Below are 12,293 nucleotides of genomic sequence, written 5' to 3' on the forward strand. Positions count from 1 at the left end.
ATATTCAAACTTAGGAGTACAATTTAGTATCTTCAAAGACAGAGTGAACGAGGTCAGCTGAGAAGCCCTTTAACCACATTGCATTTCATTGCTTAATTGTCATTGCCACATTCATTATACAATAGCATAGTGATAAAATTATGTCTAAGGGGCAAAAATGAAAGAAATATGCAATGATGAAATTTACTGAATTTTAGGTGAACTCATTCTGTATTCAATTCATGTGAAACAAATCCTAAGTGAAGCAACGCTCTGCTATAAATTACTGTTTGATCAGAAACAGGATGAGGAAATATGAGCTGCAGAGGAAATAATTTAACAAAGGAAAGAAATACTCTATTACTGCTCTCACAGTCACAAGAATATTTTACTCAACTGACTAAAACCCAGGAATTTAAAAAGAGAATAGGTAGAACTGAATATATTTTAGTTATGTTATCTACACTGCTGAATATGAATACATAAATAGAGTAGAAGTAGGGTATTTATGCTAAGTTTTTAACCCAGGTCTGTTCATAAAGTTGATTCATTGATATCCCCATTAAACAGCAAAACTGGAAGGGGAAGCAGAAGGGCTGGAATGAGCAAAAGTGACTGCTTAATAAACACTGCACTTTGTATTTGCCATGTGAAAATAAATATACGGACACTGTTTTCAGAACCTACTGAAAAAGACTGGGAGGAGTTTTATAGTTTTCACAGGTGTATCAGTGTTCAAGAACAAGGAAGTGGGCATGATTGCCTTTTTTTAAATGCCTAAAAATATGTCAAAAACAGCTTTTGCAGGGAAATTGTAAGAGAGGAGAATATGAATCAAATTAAAATGCACGATTAACAACAGAAAGCAACAAAGTTGTTAATCCTATGGATGGGTCAACTGCTGTTTAAGAGGATATTTACAGATCCAACAATCAGACTTACATGATCTCTAGTCAGGGAATAAGTATCAAACAATGCTAGGCTGCACATAAGAGGAGTTTTCAGTCCTCACTTATTTGATGGACATTTCAGAAGAGGTAGGAGTGTGTATGTGTGTGCATGCAAACACAGGCATGCAAGTTGATAGCCTTCTAGGGCCTATTCACTTGCACATTCTCCACCTACTTGCCTCTCTCGTGCTACATTTTAAAGGGAAACTAAATATTTTGGGGGAAGTGTTAGGATATCTTTAAAGATACAAACTCTCCGGGCCTCAACCTGCTAAAAAGCAGTTGCTGTGGAAGTTAATTATGTTCTATGAATAATGAACTAGTTTCCAGAGGAAAAAAAAAACAAAACAAAAAAACAAAAAAAACCCCCACACAAACAAAACAAGCACACACAAAGACCACCAAATATAAAATACACATTTTGTTACAATTATTCTATTACTGTGTGTACAGGTGTGGCATAGGTAAGTTAGCAAGCTTCCTCTTCCACAACAGTTACACATGCAAAATTTAAGACGACAGTATTGCAGTAGACATGCAACACCTATGGTAATATGGACGCATTTTGTCTGGAGACAGCAAGTTCAGCTGTGAGAGCTCCAAAGGTATAGCCAGCACACTCAGAAAATATTTCCACTGCCTTTTAATAATAAACCCCAAATTACACATACATAATCTGAGAGAGGAGCTACTGAGGTACAGAAGGACTGTCAGGTAAATTCCCTCCTGTTATTTCTTGTCCGGTAGTATAGGTCATACTGCTAATGAATCAGTCTGGACTGTCTTGTTCATATTTTAAGGAAATTAAATGCACATTACATACATGGAACACAATACTAATCTTTATGAGCCCAGAGTGAAACCAATGGGCCTGCAAAAACTGAAGCTGGAAACTGAGTCCATATTGTACAGTAGAAAAGGGACTAAGAGACACAAATATTAAAACATACCAAACTGCATGCCCCAGTCACCAAGATAATTCATTCTTATTACTTCATGTCCCAGTGCAACTTTGAGATTTGCTATAAAATTCCCTGATAAAGAAACAAAATTGGTATTATTATTCAATTGTAAGTAGTCTCTCATCCCAACAAAAGAATTTTCAGGTTTTGCATAATCTATATTCAAACTGAAGAGGAAAAGCAATCAGATAAACTATTCCAAACAATTTGCTAAAACACTTCACAACTAAAAGCAACAGTATTCTGAGCAGGAAAAGAGAGGCTGTGCATTTGAAAGGTGCCATAAGGTGTCTCTCATAGCACAGTGATAAAAGCATACACGTGTATATGCATGCACATACTGCAAAGTCTGTGAACATGAAAAAGTCTTTTAAAAGTGTTTTTGTATTCTCACAAATATGTGGCAGTATACATCATTGCCATTGCAGTCAGGCAGCCTCACACCAGGAGGTTAAACAAGTACTCAAAATTCACAAACTGCTGTTAACTGTGATGTTAAATAGAAAACATCAACTCCTGAATATCTCTATACTGCTGGAACAGCACTGAGCTCTGCCACTTAACACACTGTGTGTCTGATAATGCTCCAAACTTACAGAATCACATAAGGACATTTTGGTTCTGTTATTACAAAAAAACCCTTCATCTTTCTCCTGAGCTTAGATGCAACCATAGAATTACAAAGAGGAAGAAATACCCCCATCACTTTCCTGTCCTTCATGGGCACCTTTTAATTACAATACTGATGTAAAAGAATGCAGAAAGCTTTCTCTTCTTCTGTTATTATAATACCATACTACAGCTTGCAATTCCATTTTCTGTAGCCAATTCATCCTCTTACTTTTGGTCAACCATTGATCACTGAACTATTTTTCATAGTGTTTTTTTTCTATAGCAAAGGGTCCAGAAATGGAACGTAAAGAGCCTAAAATATTCAATTTCACTCAACTATCAGTCCATGAGGAGGCAGAATTATTAACTTTATGTAATTAATAATTATACATGATTCACTAAATATCATTTAAAACTAATATATTATTAGCTGCACAGATGCTGTAGGATCTTCTGCTAACAACCTACTAGTTTTTATTGTGAGAGGGAAAGGAGGGAGAAATAATGTTTTTCATATGCCATTAGAGTACTGCACAATAAACTTATTAATTATTCCATTACAAATTACAGCAACTGTGTTAGTAATACTGGCATAAATTAATTAACATATAAAAGCAAGTTTTTTGCAAGACAGCCACCAAGATGTAACTATCTGACTGCTCTGCCATCGAGTGCAAATTGGAAATTTAAAATTCAAAGGAGACTCACAGCACCTCAATGAAAACTGCCCTGGGTGTCTTTGTAGAACAAATTTAAACTACTTCACTTAATGTTCAGAGTCATAAAACTATATTACGTGTGACTTAATAAATCTGCCAGCAACACACCACTCTCTTTTCTTCACTGCATAATGAGCCAAAGGTTTTTAATTAGCAAGTCCAGCCTGACACAGCCGCTCCACTAGAAGTGTGAAAGGTTAGCAGTGTTCCCCTGTCAAGTGAAACGGGAAGACAAAGAAGCGCTTTTAGGAGGCAGTTAAATGCATACTTACCTACTATTGTGGAACGCAAATGTCCTATGTGAAACTTTTTGGCAATATTAGGGGAGCTGTAACAAATTTTCACAAATAATGTTTGTTTAATGTACAAGACTGCCAGATCACCAAGTCAAAAGAATTCAACTCATGCATATAGCAAAACTGGAATAAAACCAGCACTTTCAATTTTCCCTTCAAATTCCCTGATTAACTTCTGTTCTAGACAGCAATTTTTTTTTTATCCAACCAGCTTTTCAAAGCCACAAACAACCCCACAACAAAGAATCCCCCAAAACTCAACTATACTAGTGACAAAAGACTTGCACTAACTTATAATAGAATCATAGAATAGTTTGGCTTGGAAGAGACCTTAAGGATCATCCAGTCCAACCCTCCTGCCATGGGCAGGGACACCTTCCACTAGACCAAGCTGCTCAAAGCCCCATCCAACCTGGCCTTGAACACTGCCAGGGAAGGGGCAGCCACAGCTTCTCTGGGCAGCCTGTTCCCAGTTGTCTCACCAACCACACAAGTGAAAATTTCTTCCTTATATCTAACCTAAATCTACCCTCTTTCAGTTTAAAACCATTACCCCCTCCTCCTATCACTGCACTCCCTGAAAAGAGTCCCTCCCCATCTTTCCTGTAGCCCCCTTTAAGTACTGGAAAGCCACTATAAGGTCTCCCCAGAGCCTTCTCTTCTCCAGGCTGAACAACCCCAATTCTCTCAGCCTGTCCTCAAAGGGGAGATGCTCCAGCCCCCTGATCATCTTTGTGGCCTCCTCTGGACCTGCTCAAACAGGTCCATGTCCTTCTTATGTTGGGGGCCCCAGAGCTGGGCACAGTACTGCAGGTGGGGTCTCATGAGACTGGAGTAGAGGGGGAGAATCACCTCTTGCACCTGATGACTACACTTCTTTTGATGCAGCCCAGGATATTTTCCCACTTTTTACATGTTTTGTACATACAGATCATTGTCCTCATATATTTATTAGAGATAAATCTGATACCAGGACAGGGGACCTTGTGTACAAAAGTCAGTAATTAAATCACATCTTCTACCAGCAATGGCCCTGCCCCCCTCAAAATCCTGTACCCACAATTGTTTGCCCTGATAACAAAATGGAAGTTCAGCTATGAAATTCAGCTTCTGAATTACTTCCCGTGACTAGAGAAGCCTGCAGAGAGGTTATAAGTGAACAAAGATATTTATACATAAAGAGATCCGAGTCAGCCACTTTTCATTCCATGGGCAGGTGACCGTAAACACAATAGCACTGGACAGAAATTCTGGAGCCAGCAACTGAAATTTAACATGACAAATGCCCGGCTGGTTTAGCAAGTCAGGGATGAAGGTATTAAGGTGAAAAAAAATAACGGGTTACTGGCTGAAAATTCAAATGATGTCTCTTGATAATAAAATAAAAGAAGTCTACTTAAAAACTGAATGCTATTATGCATTAAATGAGAATATTTTTAGTGGACAGCAGTGTGAGGCATGAACTCTTTAAATGTCAAAAATGTATTCTGGGAGAAAGCCTCAATTCCCTAAATATAATTTATATTCTACTTGGCAAATATATAAGAGTATCAAATATGGTTGAATACAACACCCTGAATATGGTTTAATTTCACAGGCATCATACATTATAGCAGTGAATATCAATCAGAAAAATATCAATCAGCAGACAAGTCAATTTTTTCAAAGGACTTATTACATGTGCTTACCTGAACTCAATCACTGCCTTTTGTTTAGGCACTGTAGAGAAAAGTTCACTTTTTACTCCATACTCTGAGCCATCTTTCAACACCTGCTGCAACACAGTCTAAACCACAAGATGATTAAAAAAAAGCATGATCAGGAAAACTGTCCATCTATCACCGATCCCACAGCCTTTACTCACACTAGCAATTAGATGGCTGGTCTGCCAAGCAAACAAGATCCCATATGCGGGTGAAAATGCCATTAGCTTTTGAAAGCTGTATTTCATCAATTCAAAAAGTTAGAGAAAACACAGTCAGAGTTTTGGTGAAAATCAAGGCTGAATTTGTGACAACTTAAAATGAAGTGGAAAATCTAGTTTTCACTAAAATTATTGTATAGTTACATAAAATAAAAAGGCAAGAGTGTAACCTGGGGGTAACTGCTGGACTGGAAAGAAAACTCAGTCTAAGCAGGTGGGAAGAATAGTGTCATGTAAAATGAGGGAGTTGTCATGTAAATAGGAGTGTTACCTTATGCTAACAAGCATGCTCATCTGTAACCAGCACACATTTTAAAATAAAGAGTATCTTGTAGATCTAGACCATAGACTTGGATGAAAAAGTAGGAGAGCTCATGAGCAGTAGACTTCACTAGAGAACTTACCTCATTGTGCAGCCAAATGCTCAGTGTCTTGCCATTTTTAATTAATAAAAAAAAGCTACACAGCATACTTCTGAGCTTTCTCAAAAGCATCCTCTTCCCATGAATACATCTTATCTAGGCACTTTGAGGTGTCTGGCCATTTCTCTCAAATTCCTAGGAATACCCAAGGGTTTTGTCAAGATGTAATATACAGGGGACACCTGCTGTGCACAGCCCTAGGTCCAACCCTCTGGGAGACATCAGAACTCCCACACACTCCTTGTGACTGAGAGCCTACAAGAAATCCAATGAGCTCTGGCTGCATAAGCAAATGCAGGTCACCTGAATAGCACATGAACACATTTCTTTTGCTTCAGGAAATCTCACACAGAAGTACAGGAGTTCTAGTCTTCATGATTATCACCAAAGCCAACTTAAGAGACAAAACAACTACTACAGAGTTCTCTCCATCAGTTCACTGCAGGTAGACTGCAACAACAGCTCATGGAAGGTTTGGTCATTCATAACTAACAACATATTTAAACATGAACCAGTGGTTTAAGGGACAGAGACAAAAGAGGCTTAGCTGTTTCTAATTTCAGTTGTATAAATTTAAACTGCTTCCATTGTTAATCCTAGAACGAGGCAGATTAATGTTTCTACATTTTTCCAGTTACGTTACATCACTGTTCACTGTTATTTCTTCATTAATCCTTTTTAGGAATAGTATCTGCCTAATGTTCTTTTCATTTCCTGTTGGAAGAGAGCATGCATATACAATAGGGAAGCAGAAGAACGGGGAAGCTAGGTTTTTCTAGGCACCAAAAGTCATCTTGCTTTCTACTCCTTTAGTAGCAAAGAAAGCCAATTATTCAATCCTCATGTGTCCAAACATTCCTTCTTCCTTTCCATCACCTGAAAGTTTGTAAGGCCACTATGAATGGTCTATACAAAAACGTACCTCCTTTGAAAGTATGGAGACTCTGTAAAATGCCTTAAAATACTTCCTCAACAGCCTGTGGGAAGAGGAATCCTATGCTGTATGTATTACCAGTAATGCAATCATACAGGAAGGAAAGTCCCTGTACACACCCTGCATACTTCAGTTTGTCACACAGATGCCACTACACTACAAAACCTAATATACGAAGCTGCATGTACTGGACAGACTTCCTGAAGACAATAGAGACCTTTAACACGTGAATAAAAGTAAAAATCTCACTTCATTCAGTGGAAATGTTTCTTTTTTCCCCTCCAAAAATCACTTTACAATTCTTCTGCTGTAGATATTGAGTAAATTTAAAGAAGAAGAAGGAAAAAAAAAAAAAAGGGACCTGGAGAAAAAGCTTTAATTCTGTTCTTATTACGGCACCTAGGAAGGTAAGCTAGACACACACAAAAATCATCAGTTTACCCATAGACCTATTCTACTTATCTGCTATCAGTGAAAGTTACAGTTAGGTTTTATCTCCTCCTCTCCCCTCAGTGACATAATGCAAAGTTATATGTCCTAATTTCACATTTTTTCTAGCAAAACTCTACTAAGCTAGACACACAGCTTGAATCATTAAACTGACTAGAATCCCTACAGATAAAGTACCTTGTGAAACCCTGTCCATGATTAAAATTTACCATTGAAACTACTCTTTCAGTGAATGGTCAGCTGCTATGTTCTTATGAGGATGGATTGACTACAAATAGCTAATGGAAAATTCAAGGATAAAGCAACTGATTCATAGGCATGTCTAAGCATTAGCAATTCACAAAAACAAAGGGTCTTACCATTCAAGAAATGAGGACTACATGTCTAAGTGATATATTCTTTCCTGGTAAGGAAACTTTTGTGACCCTCATTCCAAATTCTAGGCCTATATAACAAACCAGAAACAGAGATCGTAGAAGAGAACTTGCAAAACAGTTTTACGTAGAAAATACCTAAGATAACTGTAAGTATTCTGTTCTAAGTTTTATATTGAAGAATTTATTTTTAACTTCATGCACCTGAAATACAGTACTCACCTTTGCTAATAATTCCCTGTTTATTGTAAAGTTCACTGTTCCTGGACCAGCACTGATTTCACTCACTACAGCATCACATTTTAGCTAAAAGAACAAAATAAAACAGAAACCCTGCATGAAAACAGCTAAACTGGAAAACTGTAACTCAATCCATTATAAATCTTAATTTAATCCACTGTAAACATTTAATGTTATTTATTGGTTTGAAGCAATCAAAAATGGATCATTTAATCAATCTTCTTGGAAAATGGATAATTTTATTATTTCCAATCCATCCTTAATAGCTTTGAATGTAACTCAGCCTGAAATGTCACACGTTTTACTTTAGTCCCTGCATGCATACAGTCTGTTTTATTTTGACTGGGAGTTGTAGTTGATCTCTTTGTACACACAAAAACTGAGATACATTTGACAACTTTGAGCACCTGACAGCACTTTAAAAAAAAAAAATAAAAAAAATCAAAACTAGTGTCTTAAAAACAGACACAGAAATTTTTGACTGCTGTTACTTGAAGTTTCTGACCAACCCCTAACATCAACTTATTCTTTACACAAATTTTGGTCTTTTCATGGCCTCGGAGCTTTGGATCTCAACCTATCAGGTTTGAGAGTTTCTTACTAAACTTTCTGTCTTTCACAGCCAAGAAATTGTCTTTTAAAAAAATAATTTAAAAGGGATGGAAAGCATATAAGAGATAAAACAATCCAAAAAGGCAAGCTATACATTCTTACTGAAACTCATCAGTGAAAAAGAAATTCTACCTCCATGCTAGGTCTCCAGCTTTAACAGTAACTTAACCAGAAGATGAAATCAAGGTTAGTCTTGAAGTTCTTTAACCTTTACAAGCTCCAACAACAACAAGTTCCAATGTTTATTCACAAGCTAGCTACATGAAATAATATTTCTCATATCGACTCTGAATTTCCCACTTTAACCATTTTAACAAACACCCTTTTAACTTATGGGGCAGAGAGAAAACAGAAATTCCCACTGGGCTCTCTCCATACTGTTTGTTCTGCTGAACGTTTTCTACATAATCTGTCATTTGTCAGCTCAGTGGTTTTTATCTCTCTTTAATGTGAGTGCTCATCTGGCCCCTCCATAGCTTTAATAACCTCTCCTCCAAGTGCCCTGTGGTTCTTTAGTAACCAAATCTCCCTGTGCTTAAGGCTTGGATCAGAATGCCACTATGCTGTACAGAGGCATAAAATCCCCACAGCACAATGTCCCCTCCACCAAGAAGGGTCCAAAGATCAATCAAGAAACAACTAGCCAGGTGAAATCAAAAGCTGCTGGAAACAAGATAGTCCTGACCTTTCTGACAGACAATTCTCAGCACATCAGAGCGCATTATGCTTTAATATCATGCTGCCTTATTATTTAGGCTATTCTAGTCAACAAGAAAAATTTCAATCTCTTCTGCCTAACCTAAATATCTGTATTTCAAATATTGTGACCTATTTCCTCAGAAATGACTAAGAACATGCTGCTGAACCTTGAGGCACTTCAACTGCTTATCATGACAAAAAGAGGTAACTGCCTACATATTTCTGTCTCTCTGCTAGTTTTTGGTATGTGGTCATTTGCTAATTTCTACATTGCTTATTGGTCTGAACAAATTATACTAAATGCATCTCCTTTATTCAATACCCAACAAAAAACATTCCTAACAGATTAATGGAATTTTTAAACTTTGTATAACTGGCACGGTCTATTCATTTTGGGGAATTATATTGATGGTCCGTTGTTCTTTATTGTTACAACTGCTTTTCCATGTAAAAAGGCAGGGTAAGTATCCCAGGTTTATTTAATGAGCCACAAACAACAAAGAAGAGAGATAATTTGCAGCTATCTAAACACTGGGAATAGCAGCTGTTTTTAAAGTGACAGACTAGACACAAGGGAAAAAACTGGTACTATGACATTACAGTCATTGGAACGAATTGCCCAGGGAGGCTGTCAAATCCTTGCAGGCTTTCAACACCTGAGAGGATTTCAAAAGTCCTCAGCAACCAAATCCAATAACCATCAACAACCTGCACTGAAGAGATGGGAACAGATAATTTCCTGAGGTCCTTTCCAACCTGAATTATTGTATGGTTCTAGCTCATCTTTAAGTTGTTTCAGAACTTTTGGCTGTATATCTGTGCACCATCAGTTCTTCTTTCACTAGAATATTCATGTTACAAGAATGGGTCCAAGTTATGGATCTCTTCAATATCTCAGCAGTGAATGACATGGAGAAATAGTTCAGCTTCTCAACAGTATTACAACTGTTTTTATGTGACCTTTTAAACTCCTGATCAAATAGCAGCCCGGCTAATTCCTTCTCAAGCTTGCTCTTTCTGATGCAGATGAAGAATTTTGTTTGCACTTTCAGTATTTGATCTAGCTCCTCTTTGCAATTTTCACACAATTTAACACAATTTTCTAGTTTATACTCCTCTGCATTGGGATCAATGCATTTTTAGATTGTAAAGGATTTTTTTCAACTCAAGTGATCCCTCAACCTCAGCATCACCTTTCTGATCCCACTTTTGTTCAATTTTATAATTGCAAATTTCTCCAAGTTTTTATTTCCTTCCCTCCCTTCAAGGTTTGTGACACTTCTGTAGACTTTGTTTTGCACACTGCTTCTTTTTTTATGCTGTGGTTAGTCTTAATACCTCAGCTACTTCAATTTCTCAGAATAACACACCTGAAAAAATTGCTGTTCTAAGAAACCTCAATTTCAAGCAGTTATGGATTTGCAAGTCTGGCCTGTTTGTCCCACAGGCTAAATTTACCCATTGTCATGCTAGTGCTGGATTTTGCAGTCTTTGGATTTCCAAAATAGTATACTTAATTCCTTCCTCAAGTGCTGGGCAACAGTACAGACCATGGCATACCCTGTAGATACCCTCCTAACTTCACAAATATTATTTAATCTCAAACTATTTGAAAACAGTAATTTCACAAGAACCTTAACTAAAACTGCTTTGCCAATTCTGTGTGAAGATTCTGTGTACAATTATACTAGTTGCAGTTGACTACTCTGGCCCTGACAGATGCTTGAATAAACACTATTTACCCAATGATGCCTGTTACACCTATAGCCTGTAAGTTTGTTATTGCATAAATACAGTTAATACATTAGCTTACCCTTTCAGCTAGCTTCTGAGCTTGAAGATTAAGATCTGGTGCTAAGCAATCACTAGAACTGTCTTCTGTTACAGAAGCAATGGAAAGCTGGAAATCAGCAACACGACTGAAAAAAAAAAAAAGAACGTACAAAAAGGAAGAACAAAAACCTGCTAAAATGATGGGTAGACTTGGCAGATCCAAGCTGACTGCATATCACAAGTCTAACTGCCAAGCATAACCCAGTCACAGATACCTGAAAGTTTACTGTATTTAGAAAGCTGCACTATAGGGCCAAATACTACCTTTGCTCTAATGCAGTCAGAAAGCAGATATGGTGAGAATGCCATTTCAGAATAACTAAAAATCATGCTCATGAAAAAATGTAACTTACTTACTAACATCATTGCAACTCTTGAATGGGACACTGAAAAAAACTCCATGATAACTTCATACTGGTTCTAAGTAGTTTCACATTCAGATCATTAAAGCCAAAATATCTGCCATTCAAGGACTGCCTATAATTTGAACATCTTTTTAAGCAATTATATTGAAAAATCACAGCAATTTAATTAGATTTAGGTATCTTCTTATAATTGGATTGTATATCAGCTTAGGTTTGTTTTTTCTGTATTTGTTTTCCCCTAAAGTCCTATTAAGCTCTTGCAACAATAAGCACAACAGAAAATAGTAAAACATGACACAGCACTGTAAGATAATATGTAAACACTACCGTTTTTTGGAGACAGGAACTGCAGATATGGACTTTATTAAGTTTTCTGGTGGCAGATCCAAAACCTTTGAAAGCTAAATTTAAGAGAACAAAACGTCTTAAGCAAAAAAGATCCAGAAAAAATACTGCTCCTTACTTAAATACTCGTGGGGGATGCATATTTATGTCTGAAAGCAAATTTCGACCCAGGTAAAAAAAAATAAAAATCAAATGCTTATTAATTACTATAAACATTAAAAAAAAAAACCCACAAAAAACAAACAAAACCACAACGCAACACGCACAAGAAATATTAAAAGAGCCTTAGAAAAAGCAAGGCAAAACACCATGTATAGCTTCTCCTCCCCCCCCCCGCAGGATCCCATTAAACTCTCGCATGCCTTTATCGGCTTCTCGAGTCGCTACACCTCGCCCAGCTTATCCCGACCGCGTGAGCGGGGCGTAAGGGGGCCTATGACATGGAGGGCCTCGCTAGTAAGCTACGAGCCGCTGGCTGCTCGCCACGGTGAGGAGCGACCCCCTGCCCCGGTTCACTGCTCACGGCCTTCGGGGAGGGGGGACCTGCGCGGCCGGGGCCGGGCTGCGGGGGACGGCG

General features: G+C 37.6%; 1 protein-coding gene across 2 annotated transcripts in view; it reads right to left on the bottom strand.

The window, feature by feature from the left end:
- The window catches only part of RARS2 (arginyl-tRNA synthetase 2, mitochondrial), a 34,493-nt gene extending 26,607 nt beyond the window's left edge, over nt 1–7,886 (bottom strand). Inside the window, exons 1-5 of one of the 2 annotated variants that reach the window (XM_026844463.1) lie at nt 7,845–7,880; nt 7,608–7,693; nt 5,207–5,304; nt 3,495–3,550; nt 1,880–1,963 (exon numbers count right to left, since the gene is read on the bottom strand). In XM_026844463.1, the coding sequence (XP_026700264.1) occupies nt 1,880–1,963; nt 3,495–3,550; nt 5,207–5,304; nt 7,608–7,610 (241 nt within the window). In that variant the 5' untranslated portion in view covers nt 7,611–7,693; nt 7,845–7,880. Of the gene's footprint in view, nt 1–1,879; nt 1,964–3,494; nt 3,551–5,206; nt 5,305–7,607; nt 7,694–7,844 lie in introns of both variants that reach the window. The other variant, XM_026844464.1, reaches the window with a different exon arrangement.
- Nucleotides 7,887–12,293: the final 4,407 nt, after the last annotated feature.

Source organism: Athene cunicularia (genome assembly GCF_003259725.1).
Source record: "Athene cunicularia isolate RWA chromosome 3 unlocalized genomic scaffold, athCun1 chr3_part1, whole genome shotgun sequence".
NCBI classification, from domain to species: Eukaryota; Metazoa; Chordata; class Aves; order Strigiformes; family Strigidae; genus Athene; species Athene cunicularia.